Genomic DNA, 21,910 nt, shown 5'->3' with positions numbered 1-21,910 from the left:
AATGCCACTCACAAGGGCTTGGCCTGGTGTACATTATAGTTTTATTAAAAGACCTTGTTTCTATATCAAAGATTTATTTCAAATATACTATTTTTTTCTAAGAAGCTAGTGCATGCTTAAGCCAAACTGAAAGGCAGTTGTCAAAGACAAAGCCAGTTCACATTTAGTCAAGCATCTTATCCAAGAACTATATTTCACAAAAAAACCCTCCAATGGCATATAGCTGAGGTAGCTTTTCATGGTTGCAAACGTGAAACACAGAATGTGAAATTCTGTTCTTTAATATAGATAGCAAAAAGTGATTAATTTACAAAGTAATAATTGCACAAGGAGGTGCTTTCTACAGAAATTCTGTGGCACAGAAATCTTTTAAAAATCAAGATGATCTTTTCAAAATCCCCAGAGAAGGTATTTTTTAAATACTCTCACATTAATAGATGCTCTGAAATGAAAGTGCATAATCTTCCCATGCTCAATTGTAATTTCCATTCTTTATCCTAAAATCTAACTAATGGCTTAGAAATGCTCAGAATAATTCAAGTTGTTTTTACATTAATTGTTATTATTGCTGGCATTATTATTTGTTTTATGTGTTTTCTGGCAACAGATGCCTTCAGAGAAGCATTATAATGAGGTAAAACAACGTTGGAAGTTTGATTACATTGATTAGTTGCAAGCTTACAAAACTGACAGAAGGAAGTTCCATCTTGGAATAAAAATTAACCTGAAACAGACCTATTTTCATATCCAAAAAATTTCAGTGATACAGTTTGTTTGGCTTTAAAATGTTTCTATTAACATAACTGAGAGGCAGAGTAAACTGCATAACAGCATAGAAAAAGTGAGTGGGAGGACAGCATCATACAATTACATTTTAACATTTTCTTAATAAAATGAAACACCTTTTTAGAGGCACTGAAGTTTAATATCTATACCGCTTTGCTGAAGTCTGCTTTGGTGACATGGGTTCACCATCAGTCTGTTGTAAACAAGTCAATAAGAATGACCTCTTATTAAATGAAAAAACAAGTTAAGTTTTTCCTTCTCTGTGGTCTCAAAAAAAACTTTATCTGCTCTAATTTTGTAACTGTGGTGATAATAGCTCGTGTCTCAATCTTGTGACTTCGTCTCATATGCAACCAGTTCTCAATAGTATGCATCCTTTCACTTTAGGAAATAATTCCATATGCACTTTCATGGTACAGTGTATTTACAGTCTATGCAGAAGTTGTGGAAAGGTCTTTTGAAGTGCCAAGACTAGATTAGTTTGTACATAAGCAAAGCATATACTTACAAGACTTTACATGCACAAAATTTCTGGAGTATAAACATGTGGTTAACTATGTGGTCTATTAAGTAGAAAGAGCTTATTTTGATAATAGTAACTTTCTTTTTTTCACTCAGGTTCTATCCATTAGAAAGAAACTGCCAGTATAAAAACATGAACTAAACACCCAATATACTCAATTAGTGCCACAGTGGCACAAATACAGTGACAAGATATATGAGCTACTGAATATTGGTTATCATTATAGAAGATAATATCAATGCTGACATTTAAAAAAAAATATCTGAAAAGGTTAAGAGGAACATAAATTCTCAATATATCAAGTTGACAAAATTGCTAGTTAGCAGATACTGTTCATGATTCATGACTTTTAAAAAGAATGATTTTCTGAAGTTGCCTGTCTTTCATTTTGGTGGATATATAATTCACTGAACAAGCTAAAATCACAGATTGCTCTTAGAGTAACCAAGAGAGCTTTCAGGAAGTATTGACATGAATAAAAGTTTGCCCATTAGCAGAATCAATTTCTTTTTCACTAGCGTTTTCACTTAGGAAAGACACTTAAAATACCTTGACCCCCAGTAATATCACGTGGGATGGTAATGCTGTCCACATGCACAGAACTATGAAATGCCATAAGAAGATACCGTAGTAGATCCTATACTTAAAAGCTCAATAACTAACTGGCCAAAGACAGAATAGGGATATTTCTAACAGGCATCTTCTGGCAGATCAAACAAACAATAATACCAGATGATATCTTACCATCAAAACATGACAATACAGGTTTTTATATGCTCACGTTAATTGACCTGGCTACTTCTTGTCTTTAGGATGACTCTAAAGTTGTAGCATGCCATACATACTTTATCATACAAAAATGTCAAGCAACAACACAGAAGTGGCAAACTTAAATAATGAACTATTTTGGAAAAATGGACTACATGAAACAGGCATGAAGAGTAAATGTGATTGCTTGGGTACTAATGAATATAGCTGTTTGCCTGATTCTGCTTTTTAAAATGACACGTTCTCATCACGTTTATCCAAGATGACACAGCTCAGGACTGCCAGCATGGGAAATTTTTTATCACTATAGTGAATTTCACTGTTACTCATTTCCCATCACTTAGAAAACTTTGCAAAGCAGTCTGTTGCAATTATAGAAATGTAATTAGATTTAGATTAAGAATGTATTGCTAGGGATCCTAGATTCCAAATGTTCCTTTAATTAAAATCTCTTTGGTTTTGATCTCAGCCAACACCCCTGGCTCATACAGAAGCTATGTCCAGTGAATTTACTCAATGGATCATAAATCTGATCATCAGGCTTTACATTTTATGATGCATTCTTAAATTGTGTCTTTTTTATTAATTCTTTGTCACAGGGAATGCTATCTTTACTGCTAATAGATAGTTCTAAGTAAATTCCTGCAACAGTATATTAACACTAGTTAAAGATGTGACAACTTATTTGGAACACATGAAATAGGGTAAAATCCAAACAGCAGCCAATGCCAAGCATGACACTGGCTTCAGCAGTGATCCCACATCTGTTGGAAAAGAGCATCATAGGACTAATGTAAAATACAATTAATTCCTCACTTTGTATCAAGTGTACTAAGCTGTTTTGGATAAAATTTCAGTCAGTTTCAGAGAACAGAAGTTCCAATTATTTTGTGGAGCTACAGTAAGTTAGATGTGCTTGCCTGGGCAAAGCTGTCTTAATTCAGTTTTGGTCATTTTAGGAACCCAACTGAGAGATAACCTAATGGATGTTTCTTCATATATTTTTTAATATGCTTTGTTACAGGATATTTAATTTTATTGAGAGCATCATAATTCATTTGGAAAACTAGATAATTGCAAACACCTTATAAGTAACATATCTTTAAAGAGAAGTCATATTATTCACTTAAGATTCACAAACACAAGAAATACTGTGGATTCTATGGCTTTTTTTTAATGCAAGATCCAAACTAGGTGATTTATAACTGTTTGTCTTTTGCCATAGAATACATCAAAATCAGAAAGAAGAACCGAGTAAGAGCAATTTTTCATATAATATGTATAAAAATAAATTCTTGACTTGCACTGAGTCATATTTTTCTGAATTCCCTTTTACTATCAATTTCCTAGTCACCAGAGTTCATATGCAAACAATGGATCATGTGGTACAAAGGCACCAAAACCAGTTGGTAGAATTTTGATATTCTCTTAAAGAAAAAGATAAAATGTAGAGGGATTTTTCTGAGTTTAAGGAAAAAAGAAAAGCTAAACTGTTGACAAACAAACATATTTTGCACTCTGGAAAACTGGCTGAAGGTGGAGAAAGCAATCTCAGCCGCAATGTGAAGCAGGATTAAAATCTACATCTATATTACCCTGAGACAAATCTGTAAAGGCTGGTCTGAGGAACACAGGGCTTTCAACTTCCCTCATCATTGATTTTACCAGTTCATAGGACAAATGTCTCACTTTATTTTGCTTTGTTTTTATTCTGTTGTGTTCTGTGCAATCGATACACAACATCTGTATAGGTGCAACTTTGATAATTCCAATCCTATGATTTTAGAAACTAATCTGCATGAAGACTATGCCTGATGCAAGCCCCAAGCTAACTTTCAGAATATCATATTTTCTACATAAATAATGATAGAATGGAAGCTGAATGGAAACCAAGGCAGTAGTCCTGATTAGTGTGAGGCTACACAGTACAATTTTATAGACCACTCTTAGATGATGAAATATTACTTTTAACGGTACTTCTGTATTTTTAAACTGCTCAGTTAATATTATTTAATTTGGAAGAGGTTAAGAATCATCAGGAAATACACAATATGCACTATATATATATAGAACATACACACATATAGACATTTATATGTATTACACACCTATTTTTACAATTTTAAACAATTTTAATACTTTAAAATATTTTTATGTATGTAAAGAATGAAAATTCAGCTTTACAGCATTTACTTAGAGAGGCTAAAGCCAGAAACCATTTGCAGACGCTCAAAATGCATTCAAAACATGTGAGGGATTTCACTGACCCAGTACCCCCTGAACAGTGCTATTGCATAGTAACTCCTAAACTGTTTTCGTATTTGAAACAGAAACCATATTGCATGTATCTTTCTCCAGTTCCAACTGAAATGGAATGGAATCCTCCTGGATAAATTCTAATTAAGATTCTTCCCTCTTTTTCTTTGAGGACTGGCGCATGAAAGGAGCTGATCTAATTATTCTACCCATTCAGGGCAGTGTAACATGCATAGCTCCTCTGGAGTAACAAGCCAAGTGCTACTGTGGTTTGATTTGCCTCACCTACCCAAAAGCACTATGCTTATGCAGGGAATAGGTGGAGAAAGACCCAGGTGAGCCCTCGTTAACTGAAGGCTTTTTGCAGCAGAGTAACCTTCATACCGCCCTGAAATATTTACTCTGCAATATTTTTAAGAATGTGGAATTCTAATTGTAATAATACCCTGCTCTCTGCAACATATCTACATTAAAGGACAACTGTGGTAAAGAAAGAAGGATTCACAATAACATAATACATCTTCTAAAATTTATTTTATATATATACTATATAGCATATATTGTATACATGACATGTTATATAATAATATATTACAAATTGAAAGGATAGAGATGCTGCTCTTACTTTGGAAAACTGTAAAACACAGCATTTCAAGTTTTAAGAAAAATCTATCAACCACTGTAGGCCCCTTACTTTTTAACTGTGTAATGTCCTTACCTAACACTCCAAAGGTTATAACACACAGAATGCTCTACAAAGGACTACAGCTCAAATGCTATTACTTACAAAGTTTTAAATTCAAATGTACTTGCCAAAGAAAGAAGAAACAATGATGTTTTAGACCAGTCATGTACAGCTCCAGCAAGGTAAATCCGAAGTTTTCCGACCCAACGGGCAGACGGGTAGTTCTCCCTAACACTGTCTCACAAGCTCTGTTTCCTAATCTAAGGACAAAGCAGTCAAGTCGTCTGTATGTCCCACACACTTTCTCCTGCATATTACACTGGGACTCTGAGCTCACCATTGCCACAGGACAGACATCTTAAGGTTATGATAGATATTTCCATGAAAACATCAGTGCAGTGATGAAGCAGCAAAGAGACCAAAGCAACTGTGAAGAATTATCAGAACAGAGCACACAACAAAGAACATCCTTATTCTACTTCTTTCCACAGGGTGATCATATTTTGAATGTTGCATACAAATCTGGCCTCTCCCCTTCTTCTCATGCTGAAGATAGTGTAGCAGAACTGGAAAATGCTCAGAAAAAGACAGCAAGGTTTATGAAAGATACAGAATGAGTTCCATTAAAGCAATGAGTACATGAGCTAAAGTTTATATAGTTTATAAATCTTTTCCTTAGCTGGAAGTTTCTCAAGACCTCTACTTTGCTCACAGTGAGAGACAGGATGCTGAGCCAGATGAATTTTTTTGTCTGATGTGGCATGGCCAGCCTCATGCTCTTAAGCTTTTGGCCACAAGGTGATCAGAAACATGAGGTGAAACAGGGGGAGGACAGAACTGAAGTACAGTAGTGAGGACATTTGCTATTAGCATATTCTGTTTGGAGACAGAAGTCTGTTTACAGCATGGATAAATACATGCATGGTCATGTTAATCTAGGTAGAAAGGAGGGTGAAGTACTTTGGCCTCAGCTCAAGTGTGTAATCAGGCTGCCAGATGGTTTTGCCTACCTAAATTGATGCCTGCCTTGTGATTGCTGTACTACTAATTACACCATAATCATCAACCTACAGGAAGTATGTCACAAACTAAGATGCAGAAATCTGTGTGTGCACATTTCTCAGAACTGTCAGTGTTTCACTCAATTCCAAGCCAATGTTTACTGACAATCAGTTTGGAGCTGTATTATGGAAGGTCAGATTTCAACATGCAATTGCTTTTGCCAGTATTCAGACACAAATTGGACTTGATGTAACTGCATACAAATGTTCAAGTTTTCATACCCTCATGGCTACAGGACTCAATAATACAGGAATCTGAATACTGGGCATTCCACTCAAGCTTATATTGTTCTCTGGGAATATTAGGATAGCCCAATCACACAGTATAAATAATTAATGATCAGTAAACAATCAAAGAAAACTGTTTTCAAAGAGCTATCATCTGAATGACTTTTAAAAACACCGAGTATGTTCACAACTAAAGGGCCTGGACTGTGAATTAACTGCAATCTCACAAAAATCAATACTGATCAGACTTTTGTTGCTTATGAGATAATCTATATTTAAGGCCTAGATAAAGTTCAGGTTTATTTTGCTCAACGTTCTTAATTAATAACCAACCTTTACCAGCATTCAGATTTCAGCACTGAAAAATATTTGGATTTTTGGAGATCTAACATTAACTGACAACAGTTCTCTGCTATGCATCTAGAGTTAACATAAACAGTTCAAGAGTATAAGGCTTGAGATAACAAACTAGTTTGTTCATCTCTTCTGATGACAATACTTCCTTACTTCAAGGTTGAAGGTCTATGGCTTTTCCCACTTTCTCTTTTAGCAGATCTCTGCTGCCACTGGATGATGAGCTGTTCTCTTGACTTTCTAACTAGTGTTCTCAGACAGGTTTCTAACAAGCAATTTTATCTGTAAGCATTGGTCTTTCTCTGACAGAGAAGTCTCAGAAGGGCGTTTGAAATATCACAGCAAAAATGCATCCTTCTGCTGTTCTAAAGTACTTTATCAAAGGTTTTTCTATTACTGTGACTAACATGCTGCCCATCAAGCACTGTGCTACAACATAAGAAGAGGTCTCTCAGTACCCTCTGCTTGCCAGGTTTGAGGAAGTTAAAACCTCAGTGCATCTAAAGCAGCATGTAAATATAACAAAGTGCCTCACAACAAGTATTACTTGGCACTGAAATCTGCATGCCTGAAAAACAGGACTCTCTGGGGCAAACAGCTTTCACTACTGCACAACTTTATTTCCTGCTTCATACTTTTGAATATGTTTGGAGATCACAGATCACATGCTTCATGATTCAATTCTTATAGTATTTCTATAAGAAATTAATAATCTACCAATTTTTTGTCATTTCTATTACAGAAAAACTGGTACACCTTCAAAAGCAACTAAGTGGCTTAGGTTCCCAAATCCCAAATGAAAAAGTGACCAGAGACTCACAGATGAGTACAGCAAAACTGAGCCAGCTCTCAAAGCATAGGTCCAGCCACATGCTAGTCTACAGCATCTTGTTAATACAGAAACTCTGATTCCCCCAAACTAGGATATTACTAGTACATTATCAACCTGACCTAAGGTGCAATTCCTCCAAGCAGAGATAAATTGCAAGGGAAGAGCACTGTGCTGCTACAGCTGTGTAACACCTGGCTCCAGAACTAGTTAATTTGTTGCTAGCTCCTGGTCTTCTGTACCATGCTTCCCTGTGACAACACAGAGCTGAGTAACAGCCAAAAGAAAAGGTCTCAAAAATCAGGTAGAATTTCAATACTATTCCGCTGAGCAAGTGTCAAATATAGAGTATCCCAGTGGTTTTTTCCAGTATACTGGTGCTATCAGTCACAAAATTATTTGTATAGATAAGGAGCTCTTCAGAGAACAGGAAGAGTTTTATTTTCATTTTATTGGTTTCACTCAGTGGAGAAGACCGCAAAACCAATTATTGAAGGGACTTCAGTCACTGTGAGCATCAGCCAAGGTTTGAAATTTTTTTTTGTTTTCTTAAGAAACAGTGACATATTTGTAAATTGAGTCAGAAAGTTATCAAAATGCTTCCTAAACTAATTTTTCAAGGCATTCTTTTTTTCAGCATGAGGCAATCAGCTCTTCATTCAGATCAGTGTTAATTAAAAAGACAAAATGCTACATCTGCTGCATAAGGAATTAGGTAGCTCCTCATCAGAGTGCCTTGTCTCAAGTAACAAGGACAGTCACATACATGTCAGTAAGACCGTCAAGATGTCATGTTTTACTATTGGTAGTACTTATTTGTTTTTTGTCATCAGCTGTTCTTTGTATTCTGATATGAATCTGTAGTATGACATTTTTGCATATGGTTAGCATTTACCATGCTTCACCCCAGGAAATATTGCTGCTCCCCAAGGGTGATATTTTTGCTGCAAGGTATTTACTTTATAACAGTGGTTGTGTCTCTGACATGAAGGTAGAAAGTAATAAAAAGAGGAAGTGGGAACTGCTGAGCATATTTTGTGATTTACTTGTTACTCTTCTTATAGTGACAAATTTCCCAAAACTCCAGCTTGAGCACCCTCAATTTCATCACTCATTGTTCTATTTTCACCCCCAAATCAGACAATTACACACATTCAGACATTAAACGTATTTTCTAGAAATATTGTGGCAGGCATCTTTGAGAAGTTTAGTTTGAAGACAAAAGCAAATGCAGAAGGTGGTTAACATGAGTTACGCACAGAGATAGCTGTATATAACATGCAAGAACCTACCACTTCTGGTCAGACGGAAACACTACTGTTTAAGTAGCCTATCTAGGTACCACTTTTTCATAACATCATCCACAATACGATTCAGGCAAAAAAAGAACCATGGTAAAACCCTGAGCCTGCAGTTGGCCTTGGCAGGACAACAGCTGCCAGTCTTTCCCCTGAGTGAGAGCAGGTGGTGACCTACATATGAACCATTTCTTGTTGCTTTGGGGTTTGTGGATTTCAGTTCTCACTACTCACAGCTCAAATCTCAGCTGTGCAGCTAAACATGAGCCTCCTGTGCTGCACTACCATGCTAGGATGAACTCCTTTCCTCTCTCTGAGAGGAGGAGGCCTCATCTGATTGGGGAGGCAAGCAGAGATAAGAGAAGGGTTAATGAATAAGGCTTAAGAGTGGAATCTGGTGTAATCGGACTCGGGCGTTTGGACACAAAGCTAATGAAAAGTTAATTACAATATTCATTGCTCCTCCATTATTATAACAGTGATACCACAAGCCAGTCTGCAGTGCACCTGGATTCACTGGAAAACCTCCACAGCTATAGGTTCCAACAAACCGTATACTTAGCTGTTCCTAAAATAAATTGCACATGCAGATATACTGGTAGCAAACTATAAAAAAGATAATGCAGAAGGCAGTTTCCTTGTACCACTCTAGAGTTGATGCAAAAATTTAGGTACTAATTTGAATTATTTTACTTGTCTCTCTATTAAAGCTAGATTAGTTAGATTGTATTTCTCAGAATTGCCTCTCACCTGCTGTGAAACAGAAAGTTTTACTATCTATTATTAAGATTATGTGATTGTTATTTGTTTACTGTTAGCGATGAGTTATTTTGAATGTAGTCTATTTATCTTCATTTTAAATTTTGCTTTTTGCACATTTTCACTAAAATTTCTTGTACTTGCTAGTGATCATCATTCTATAGACACTTGTTTGCTTAAATTTCTACATACAAGCTCATCTGCTGGAAATCTTGCTGAAAGAGAATAGAAGAGGCATATAAATACAGTGAAAGACAGTTAATTTGTTTTTCCAGCTGAGTGGATATTTGTGGGGGGGTTTTTTGTTTGTTTTTTAAATTTCAGGACTTCATATTGGTCTATCATTAAAGTTGTGTAAGAGAAAAATAATATAATGACATTGCCCATCCTGCTTAAAAAAAAAAATAAAAAAAAAATTGGAAACAGGCATCACTTTAACTTTGTTTTACATTCTCTACCAAACAGGAAGGCTATGATATCCCTGCATTTTTAAACCATCTACTAAAACAGACAGGCTAAACTATTTTATGAAATCACAGAAAAATGTAGTGAAAATTTTTAAATACAGATAAGCTTTTGCAAGTATCACAATGCTTTTCAAAAGTAAGATTACTTCACTTTCAAGTGTTTACTAAAACAGCTAGCATCTGCTGATAAACTCTGCAGACTTATGCAATACCCAGTCTAGCAACAGCTCATATTATATTTAACAGACAAAACCAAATTGCTGCAGAGTGAATGTTAGCAAGAAAACAGAACAGTCTATGACGCAAATAGATGTGATGCCTAAAGCTGCTCCTTCTACTAATTTATACTGCTACTTAGCTTACAATATAATCTGTTGGAGAATAAACACATACAAAAGCACTCAAGAGTGTAGAGTGCCTGTGGGTGCTGGTGAGAAATTCTTATGTTCAAAGCTTGGGAGCTAGAGATAAGTTTTCTCACGTAACAGGAATCCAACATTAGAAAATAAATGCTCATTTCAGAAAAACTGAATATACAGCATGTACTGCCTCTCCTGAAATACAGGATTTAGTATTTTGGATTCAAGTGAAATGTGCTTTCAGATAAAATTTGATGTCTTACATCATGTAGTATGACTATTCTTATCTGTTATATACTACACAGCAAACGTGCATTTGTCAAACAGCTTAATTCATCCTTTTTGAGGCAGGAGTAGTCACTGAAATACCATTTTCCCAGTCTACCACCCAGAAGGCAAAAGAAAGGAACCAGAGGTAATGTGATAAAGCAGTGATGCTCCTTTTAGACAGTTGTATGATTCTGCAGACACAAATTTCTTAATTTTAACATTACTGATAGAGTAAACTCTGGCCATATTGGGGGGGGGGGGAAGCATTCTCAAGGTTTTTGCATGACATTTGGAATACAACAAGTGCTATAATTATTTTGCATTAACAGTTCAGCCTGACAGACTAATATTAAGAAATGTTATAGAATTATCCTCTGCTTTCTTGAAGCAGTTGGATGTTGAAGCTTGGATCCAAGTATGCATCATAGATGTTAAAATACACGGCTGGAAATACAGTATATCATTTTCAGAAAATTATAATTCTTCTTTTCTAAAGCTACTGAAGTGAAATACTAGTTATTTAAAAATTATTTTCCAATTATGGATCTTAAATGAACAGTAATCAATCTAATGTCATCTTCCTTAAAGCCACTGGACAATTTTACAGTCATGTCCAATGTGATGACTAAATTATGAGGTTACATGTTCATTTTGAAACTCATTTTGTTAAACTTTTTAGGGTTCATAGCTACCTATGGGTTTATTTATGATATATTGCTCCTTCTCACATAAATAAAATGAAAATAACCTGAGTGCTTTGATATGAAGGAACACAGGATGGTTTGCATTTACTTATGGTAAACTAACAACAGTGAATGAGCAATAGCATGAAACAGGTTCATACTAGCCTTACCTGATCCACTAACTGGGAGTAGAGATCATAGCAATTGTCAAAAATGTATTTATAAGTTGAGTCCAGGCAGGCTCTTACACAGTCTTTCACCACAGTACTGGCTCGAGGTGGGCTCTGCAATTCAAGGACCTAATAAAATATTTCATAAATGGTAGAATGTCAGAATTAAGTTAAACACAAAAAAATCCAACTGTTGTAATGAATGTAGTTCTGTAACACAGGATGAAAAATGTTGAAATATAATAATGATAAAAATATTTAAAATTATGTTGACTAAAGTTGATCTTAGTTTAAAGATGCATTAAAACACATACTTAATTTAAGCAAGTAGATTATATCACTAAGTTTTTTTTGAATGAAATTATTCATAAGATGAAAGAGGCATACGTGCCCAAGGACTTACATCTTTAGGTTTTCTGCCTTTCCACTTCATGTGGAAAACCTAAAGGTTTTTCTATTATTTAGGAAATAATTAAACCACATCATTATGTGCTTTCCTCTGAATAAGAATATCAGCCAAATAGCTCCTCATTTTTTAAAGCAAAGCTTCAGCTTTTTACTCCACTTTAGTATACGTTAATTTGAACTTCAACATAATGGATTATTTTAATTCTCTTTATGTAATGCCTAACACAGTGAAATCACATGCTATTGTGACAAATGTTGCTTTGTGTTTCTGTATTTTCATCCAGTAACATTAATGTGTACCATTCCATTCTAAAAATATTTCAGAACTTGGTGACCTGTATATCAACATCTGTAGTGACTGAGACAAGTAGAGTTATCAGACCTATTTTGCTGATTGACATGTGATATTACGATCCTACTAGGAAAACATTATTCTATGACACATGTTCCTAAGGAGTTCAACTGAGTTTGCTTTAAGTGACTTGACTTTAAACTAATTAAAAAGGTAATTTTTTTTGTTTCCTTCAGGAGATGTACAAATAATTGTTAAAAAAGGAAAAGATAGTTGTTTATTTTTCAAAGATGATGGCTTTTACTACATTGTTAATACAAAGTATGAATAAGATGACTTTACTTCAATGATCTTCAGTAAGTTGAGAGATTTAATGTAAAATTGAAGGAGATTAATTGATTAAGAGTATTAACTAGAGTATGATTTTCCTGGAAAATAAAAGGCAACAGCATTTTTTTTAGAGTCATTGTGCAAATAAAGGACAATACCTTCATTCGAAAAAAAGTAATGCTGGTAAGCAGGTCCACAGTTGATTTCAGATCTTGGAGTCTTTCAGAATTGCTGGCAGGAAAATTATCCTGGTGAATCAGGAAGAGAGGAATCATGCAGATCTGGAGTTACAGTTAAGATCGTTGAACAGCTAGGAAAAAACCCACTAGGAAACAAAAATGCTGCTTGGAAGGATTAGAAATGTTCACGTTACCTGAATTCTGCCTGTAAGGAAGTTAGTGATTAGTATCCCTTTGACATGAATAGGAACACTTCTGATAATGCTCCTGTATTTGTAATATGAATGATTTAAAATATTGTGATATTTCCAAAAAATTAATGGAGTAAAAAAATACCACAAGACAACTGGAAAATGTTGCTAATGAAAATCATTCATGTGTTCTCCATGGTACCTAAATCACTTGTAGGCATAAATGCAGTGGTAAGCTTAATGAAGAAATCATATATGAAATTTTTGCTATGATCTGTAGGTTATCAGAAGGACTGATGGTAGTGTTATTTAAATGGCTCCATACCAATGAAACATCAGCCAAATATCCTCTTGCTCCACTATTATCTGGATAACATTCTTCAAAATTAAAATGATCCTAGGATGAACATATCTGCTGCATGAAGGATATGGTCTTAAAAACTGAGTATGTGCAACTTCTACTACCTCTAATGCCTTGGGGTTCTTTTAAGTGTTGCCTTTCTCCTTCAGTTTTAGAAAGCAGGCCAGATGAACAAAGAAATCCTTGAGTTGGAGGCTGCCATTCCTAAAAGCTGAAAGGAAAGCCATAGCTGATGGAGCCCTAATCGCTTACGTATCATCCAAAAGTTTCGTGATCCAGTGGAATGGAAAAGGAAAACAAGTTCAGAATAGTATGATAACTGGCAGGTATTCAGTGCATGCTTCTTTCCTGAAAGGCTGGGTTTGGAGCATACCTCAGCGGAAAGAGCTTCCACGAGGCAGAAATGAAGCTGGAATTCCTATGATGTAGAAAAATGAGGAGTCAAGTCTCTTTCAACATTCCTAGGATCTTAGCATGGAAGTTGTAGCAAAGATGTCAGTCTCAGAACAAACAGAGCAGTTACTGTAATTTGCACTACATGAGTCAGTGAAGGTAATTCCCAGACAAATTAACTTAATCAAGTTATGGTTTAGTTTAACCAAAGTTGTTGAATCCTACTCTTTCTTGAATGTCTGCTCATCCCTTGAACCATTCTTATCTTTTGGAAAGAAAAGAATAACTCTTTTCAAATTGGAAAAATATTTGTTAAACTGCTTAAATGCTGTAAGTTTTTGTTCCAAAGGATTTGGGGTCTCATGTCAGCACCCGACATTTTCAGCTTCTATGTCACAGGAAGGATTAATCTCTGAAACATCTTTAAGCAGATAAAGCCCACAGGCATATTTAAACAAAAAAATATTTGAGTTGTCCTCTAGATAGAATACATTGCACATACCCTGTATTTAGATAAATCAATCCTCAGAGAATTGTGCAATTGATCCAGCAGTTTTATGAACTTTTCCCTCTGTAAAAAGAAAACAAGAATATGTTGCATAAGAATTTGCAGGTTCGTGTAATTGGCAGGTATTTAGAAAGCTGCTTTCTATTCCTAACTTATATGAAGCAATGGAAAACAATCTATTTTTCAAATAAAAGTCCTGGTCTGAGATATCTGTGTTTCAAGGCCAGGCAATTTATCTTTTATCACTTTATTTTCGCTTTCTATCCTATATTGTGATTTACCTGGTATGCAATCAACACTGCAGCTGTGCAATACATTAGTGAGGTGACGTAATACTTTCCTATGCAGTTTTCCTTTCTTAATGACCAATGCATTGTTAAATAACTCAAAATATCTAGAAATTGAAAAACATTGCCTGATATCTCTGACCAAAAATACACTAACAGCATCAATTCAGTATAAAGTCCAAAGTTTTAAGTTATGTTAGCAAGGCTTTTTGAAACAGATAAGCTTGTTAAATTCTTATATTTGCCTTGTAATTGCTTACACTCTTGAAGAAAGCTCCTCCTCCTCCCTTTGATGTGTAAGAAATGATGCTCATTTACAGCAGAATTTGGTGTAAAATTATGATTGAAAATTATACTTCAGAAACAGTGGCTTTTGTAGGAATAAGCTAAGTAATACTATGCAGTTACAGTTTTCCCTTTCAAATGTGGAAATTAACTTGTTATCTTGATAGATGAAGGTGCAGTGAAAGTATTTTGCTGTGAGATACCCAGCTGAGTTGTACCATTCTCAAGTAATACTAATGAGAGTTTCTAATTACCAATCTTCACGTTAGAACATATTCTATAGTCCACTGCACAGAACTCTGTGAAAGCAGCAGGCTTGTGGAAGTAGCAAAATCTGATAGCTCTCAGAATGCATGATTGTATGCACACCATCCCTGAAATATGACTGATACCAATATGAAAACAGAGTTCTTTGTGCACTGTCTCTCATCAATGGAGCGCTAACCTACACCAAAAGCCACTAATTTGGTACAGTTCCCTTAAGGGATCAATCAAAAGGGAACTTTTTTTATCATGTTATAAATCTGTACTGAAACAGTCAGTCAGCCAAATCCTTCCCAGCTGTATCCTGAGGACTTGAATTTGAGATGTTCTTTTTGATGAATGATGTGCAGCTATCCAATAACAAATACCTTTTGACCCAAGAGAGAAAAATAATCTAATATTTTTCCTATAAGTCAATTGTTTAAATAAAGAGCTCCAAATCTCTATTAGTGATGCTTACTACTATCTTTCTACCCTCTGTTGAACTATGAATTGGATTGAAATTTGCGTCAAAGGTAAACTGGCATTTACATCAGAGAGACAACTTAATCTCCGTCCAATCTGAGGATAAAAGTAGTTCTGCTCATTAGAAAAATGGGAAAAAAGAATAAAAAATCCAGCAAAACCATTCTAAATTTCAAAAGCTGAATCAAACTCAAAAGTCTAATAGAGCTTGAACATTGAAAGAAGAGCCTTGTTTCAACAAAGTTGTAGAGTCATTCCATAATAAACCATTGATTAGCTTATAAAAGAAAACCTGAATAAGAACAGAGCAATATTGTGCTGTCATGGTAATACAATAATTAAATCATAAACATAAACAAAACTTTTTTACTTTATAGTGATGGAACAATGTTAATATTCCTCTTTCAAAACAAACCTCTAGCAGCAGGAGATAAAGTTCCAGTTCAAAAACATGCTGTCCCCACACTGAAGACCTGGTCCTGGATACATTTATATGTGAATACTTCCACCAGACTTAACATTGAAAAATATAAATAAATTGATATTTAGAGTAATTTTTTCTCTAAAAATATTTACTGAATGGACCTGAAAATAATTACTTAATGGATTTTAATTTTTTTTTTTTTAACAGACTTATGACATCCCTTAAATTTGAAAATACATTAATGTTAGTACTACTTCCGGACTATTTAGAACTAACTGTTGACAATTTACAGCCGTAAGCAGTAGCATCAGATCAGTATTATTACTACACAAAGTGAGTTTTATAGATGTAAGTTCTATCTCAAAGGTACTTGTGCATGAAATGCGAACTAATATTTAGTTTCAACTATTTGAGGCCCTGTATGAAAAAATTACGCAGGAATGCTGTACTTAATACACTGTTTGCTACCAATCAAAATCTGTTTTAGAATCCAGAGCAAATTTTTCTTTACAAAACTAAACATTTACACTTTTTTCCAGGCACGGATTGAATTACTTTACTGAGCATAGTCTGACAACTGTGTTTCTGACTTCTGATGGGAAGACAAAAGCAAAACCAGAATTAAGTCTTTCTTGGTTTACTAGTTGTATTGGGTCTGTGTGCCAAGGTTTTGATACTGGAGGGTGTTACAGGGGTGGCTTCTGTGAGAAGCTGCTAGAAGCTTCCCCTATGTCCCATGGAGCCAGTACCAGCTGGCTCCAAGATGGACCCACCTTTGGGCAAGGCCAAGTCCATCAGAGACAGTGGCAGCACCTCTGGGATAAAATATTTAAGGGGAAAAAAAGTTGCTGGGACACAGAAACTGCAGCCAGACAGAGGAGTGAGAACATGTAAGACACAGCCCTGCAGACACCAAGGTCAGTAAAAAGGAGGGGGAGGAGGTGAGGGAGTAGAGATTCCCTTGCAGCCCATGGTGAAGACCATGGTGAGGCAGGTTGTCCCCCTGCAGCCCACGGAGGTCCACGGTGGAGCAGATCTCCACCTGCAGCCCGGGGAGGACCCCACGTCAGAGCAGGTGGATGCCCAAAGGAGGCTGTGACCCCGTGGGAAGCCCACGCTGGAGCAGACTCCTGGCAGGACCTGCAGATCGATGGAGAGAGGAGGCCACGCTGGAGCAGGTTTCCTGGCAGGACTTGTGACCCTGCGGGGAATCCATGCTGGAGCAGTGTGCTCCTGAAGGACTGCACCCTGTGGAAGGGACCTATCCTGGAGCAGTTTGCGAAGAACTGCAGCCTGTGGGAAGGACTCATGTTGGACAAGTTCATGGAGAATTGTCTCCCATGGGAAGGACCCCACGCTGGAACAGGGGAAGAGTGTGAGGAGTCCTGCCCCTGAGGAAGAAGGAGTGCCAGAGACAACATGTGATGAAATGACCCCAACCCCCATTACCCATCTCCCTGCGTCACTGCTGAGGGGGAGGAGGTAGAGAAAATTGGGAGTGGAGTTGAGCCTGGGAAGAAGGGAGGAGTGGGGAGAAGGTGTTTTTAAGATTTGGTTTTATTTCTCATTATCCTAGTCTGATTTGATTGGTAGTAAATTAAGCTAATTTTCCCCAAGTCAAATCTGTTTTGCCTGGGATGGTGAGTGACCCATGAGCCTTTCATTATATTTTCTCTCCCCTGTCCAGCTGAGGAGGGGGAGTGATAGAACGGCTTTGGTGGGCACCTGGCATCTAGCCAGGGTCAACCCAGAGTAGTCCAAGTGTATAATTTCATAATGTTGTCTTGAAAATCCTGAAATTCATAATGTTTCTATTATTCTTAATACTGGAGAAGAACATTAGTACCTCTAATGCTACTTCAAACAACTATTATTTGTATTTAATAAATTTTAATTGTGTTTAATATTTTATTTCATGTCAATAAATGGTATTTTAAAAAACATTATCATGTTTTCAAAGTTACTGTTAAATGAAAAATAGCTTTGATATCAGCCATACAAATAACAGCCATACAAAAAAAGAGGAATGAGTGAATGAATTTATTTTTCAGCATCAAATTGTGTTTATGCTCTATCTCTGACTAGATCATGTGTAATAGTAGAGATATGAAAGCAACCTCTTTGAATTATTGCTCTCCTTTCCTGCTCTCATCTCCCCAGTGAGGACAGGTGAATAAATTAGAACACAGAGTAAATGTATCTTTATTTTTTTTATCACGTTCAAAGACTAGGAAGTCTGCACTGTGAGATACTTATTCACAGAAGAAAAGTTAGCAACAACAAAAAAGTACTACCTCATCCTGAGATGCTGGTATTCCTCCTAAAATTTCTGATACCTAAATCCAGGACTTGGGCAATGCACCATTATTTCAGCAAAAATAAGAGTCCATCATTATAGGCTCTTATGAGAAGAATAGTATTTATGGCTAGATCCATTAGGTTAATATAAGTTCACTGATGACACAGCCCAAGATAGCAATTGCAACCAATATTTAGTCTAGTGCAGTTAGTAGTGTGCAAACTCCACTGCAATAAAAACAAAAACTGATTGTTGAAGATTTTAGTGCTATGCACATGCGCCCGTGCTTTCTACCCTATATGCCTTATATATCACTATATAAGGAACTGAATAGCATCTTCCCTAGCTTTTATACTGATTGATTGTAAAGACTCAGGGTAAAATTTTCAAAAGCTAACAGCAACTCTTATTCTTTAAAATGACCAACTTGTTAAAAATTTTTGAATTTAGAAGTTAATAGGGTATCATATATTAGGAAAAAAAAAAAGATGGGGACTAGTATTCTATTTAAAAAGAAAGTCTACTTACCCCAAAGTTAGTAGCAGCAAACCGATCTGAGGCAGATACATTAGTTGCTGCTGTAGTATGAGCATAGAAAGCATTTATATTGGCCAACAATGTACTCATAACTGCTGGAACACCAGGGCACATATATTTAGAAGATAGACAGGAAAAGTGCCTACAATTCAAACAAACTGACAGTTATTAAAGATGGCAAACATTCTGCTCTTTCTCTCACCACAATTTCTTTTCAGGTCCAGTGATGTAACTTGCAAGCTACCTCATGGACAATTGTGCAGATACATATGAGGAAAATCCAGACATGTTTGATATAATTGCTACTTGTTGCACACCAATATTTTCAAATTTAATAGATCAGATTCACATTTGCTTCTTACTCTGTTAATCCTAAATACAAAAACATGATTTAACTATCTTAATTGTTATTAAGTAAAACATTCATTATTAAACACAAACTTAAAATCAAACATGAACTTATAATCATAAAAAGGCCACAAGAGATCTATACTCCAGTGAAGAAGGATTTAACTGATACCAACAAAAAGACTCAAACCAGCATTTTATTGTGGCTTGTATTTTAGGCTACATTATCAACAAAAGGTGAGGCATCAAGCAACTTCTGGGTTCACCTTAATTTGATTTAGGCCATAACTGAAACTGTTCCACTTTGATTCAGGCCAGTAAAGTTTACGTAATCAGTCTCTTAAACCTGAACCAGCCAAAACCAGAGTTGGAACGCAGTAGCACTGTTCACTTGTTTAAAACAACAGGAGATGCCTTCTTATAGCATACAAAGAGCTTATAACATAAGAAAACATGAGAGACACAAGATGGATGAAATATCCAACACATGAGGAGAGGGAATGACATCATTGCAAAACAAAAATCTTAGTTTCAAGATTTATAGTTAGGCAGGATTCGGAGGAAGATAAAGGGATAAAGAGTAAATGTATAGAGATAGGAAAGAGAGTGAGGGGGATTAAGCAGAGATGATGGTGGTGAAAATGAGTATACAGTCAAACAGAAGAGGATGAAGAAACTCCAGTGACTCTAGAGCTCTTTGTATGTCTGAAGATCCTGATTTGGCAGCATGCTTTTCTTAGCTGTAGTCTCTGGCTCCCCTCTACTATTTCTCCTTAGGAGCATAAGGCATAGCAGTGTGCTGGGCCTGAACCACCTGGGCCCTAGTGCCCATCCAAAGAAAAAAATTAACACAAGGTACAACTGAACTTGGTCCTGCTGAACTTAAGCCAAGTACCCTTAACTGCTGTCACTGCCCAAATAGTCTTCCAACCACGTAATTCAAGATTATTTGCATCTTGTATTTGGATTCCTATTCCTAAAGATATATATAAAAAGAACTTTATACTTTCTTGCAAGCCTACACACAAACTCAGTCTACCTACATTATGCTTTCAGATATCCTCTTATTGTCTCAGTGGTCCTCTAAATTCCTTCACTCTGAGGCCTGCCTCATGCTATTATGACTGACCCTGTTTATCATATTCCTGCTTTCTGATGTTCCAGGGCTGCAGAAACTTGCTTCTGCTGAAGACACAACAATATCTTTTCTAGGGTCTCCCATGCCACTGACTTAGTGTATTTGCAGATGAGATGCCTTTTTCATAACCCTTTGGGGTAATCTGCAATTTCACATCTGCCAAAACCCTCTTACTTCTTTTGTTAGCCTGCAGTTTTAAAAAAGGAAACTGGGGGAATGCAGTGAGTCAGCAGAAGGCAGCACATGAAGTGTCTCTTGCTTCTGCTTTTCCAGTACTCCCCTCTCAGTGAACAGACTCTTACTATAGATGCTCATCTACAGATTCAGAAATGGGCCTAAAAAAGTGCTCTGGGCTGACAGCACTTCACTCTAAACAAAGCCCTCTCCAACACTTTCATTTACTTTGCAAATGAGACATCTAAATTGTTATGATTACTTCAGAAACCTCTGGGAGGTCACAGATATGTCAAAAAAAAAGAAAATTCCAAAATTCCCCAAGTGTCCAGGCTCAGGAATCAGTCTTCATTAATGTACCTAATATCCATTCAGTATCTAGATATCAGAAATGGACACCATAAATTATTGGCCAAACTGCTCTCCTCAACGGTCTTAGTTAATGAAACAGGCTACAGAACCTGGTAAGAGATTTGAAATAGAATCAGCAACTTGCAGTAACGTAAATGTGATGCTAAACACATCCACCTATTGCTACAGTTACATGATCACTATGGTCAACACAGGAGAAAAGTTTTGGACTCATCCTAAATGCAAAATATGTTTTAATTACCAGTGAGTGCTCAAAACACACGTGTGATACATAAAAAAAGTATTTTTCTACTTTTTTTAGAAAAAAATAAAGTGCAAGAGATGTATACTGACCCTGTAACTGAGAAGCAATTGGCTGGAAAACTTCAAAAATTGTAATTTTCTAACTCCTTTGCATCTCACTCAAGATAAATCCTCTTCTAATTTAAGTCATAATTCCCAAGGAAAAAACCCAAGTCATTAATTATGCATGTACAAATACCTAAAGAAAATCCCAGCACATATTCATCTTTTGCTACTTTAAAGTATCATCCAAAGTCTCTGAAGTGTTAAGGACATAAGACTTCAACAGGAGTGGATACTGGGATGAATCAAGCCCTTAATCCCACTGCAAAGCTACGCTGAGGAGCTGAATAATTGCTGAATTTTCTAGTTTACCTGACAGGGCAAAGAGACTGGAAAAGAAGGGAGCCAACTGGGGATGGGAGCCAAGAGAGGCAGGCTCATCTTAAAGAGAATCTAGGGCTACAGTCTTTGTACGTGGGGTCCCTCTGTATCTGCAGCCTTTCCAGGCCAAGCCAGGAGACCCACTTTGTGGGCTTTCTCTAGCATTAGACTCTCTTCAAGCCGGGTTTATATATGACATCTTGCACCAATGTGGTGATATATATTGATACTTAAAACTTGTATTGTGGTAGTCATGTTCAAAGACCTTTGCAAATATTTCTCAGCATTCCTGTAAGGTAGATCATTAAGTGCTATTATGTCCATTTTACAAAATTGAGAGAAACTGCTCAAACCTACACAGCAAATCAATCACACGGGCCAGGACTAGAACTCAGCTTTCCCAGCTGTGTGGCTTATAGGGATACTACCACCAAACCTTTCATTCATTGCCAGTATTTTTCAGAAGTGCTTTTAAATACTGCAACGTGAATTT

The 21,910-nt window shown here is 36.2% G+C and overlaps 1 protein-coding gene across 2 annotated transcripts in view; it reads right to left on the bottom strand.

Moving 5' to 3' along the window:
• Positions 1 to 21,910, bottom strand: part of UNC13C (unc-13 homolog C) — a 216,271-nt gene that overhangs the window by 81,624 nt on the left and 112,737 nt on the right. For both annotated transcript variants that reach the window (XM_075045303.1, XM_075045302.1), the window contains 4 exons: positions 18,711 to 18,861; positions 14,153 to 14,221; positions 12,685 to 12,774; positions 11,497 to 11,625 (listed from right to left, as the gene is read on the bottom strand). In XM_075045303.1, the coding sequence (XP_074901404.1) occupies positions 11,497 to 11,625; positions 12,685 to 12,774; positions 14,153 to 14,221; positions 18,711 to 18,861 (439 nt within the window). The remainder of the gene's footprint in view (positions 1 to 11,496; positions 11,626 to 12,684; positions 12,775 to 14,152; positions 14,222 to 18,710; positions 18,862 to 21,910) is intronic.

Source organism: Buteo buteo, chromosome 13 (assembly GCF_964188355.1).
Source record: "Buteo buteo chromosome 13, bButBut1.hap1.1, whole genome shotgun sequence".
Classification (NCBI taxonomy): domain Eukaryota; kingdom Metazoa; phylum Chordata; class Aves; order Accipitriformes; family Accipitridae; genus Buteo; species Buteo buteo.
This window is presented reverse-complemented; position numbering and strand designations above follow the sequence as displayed.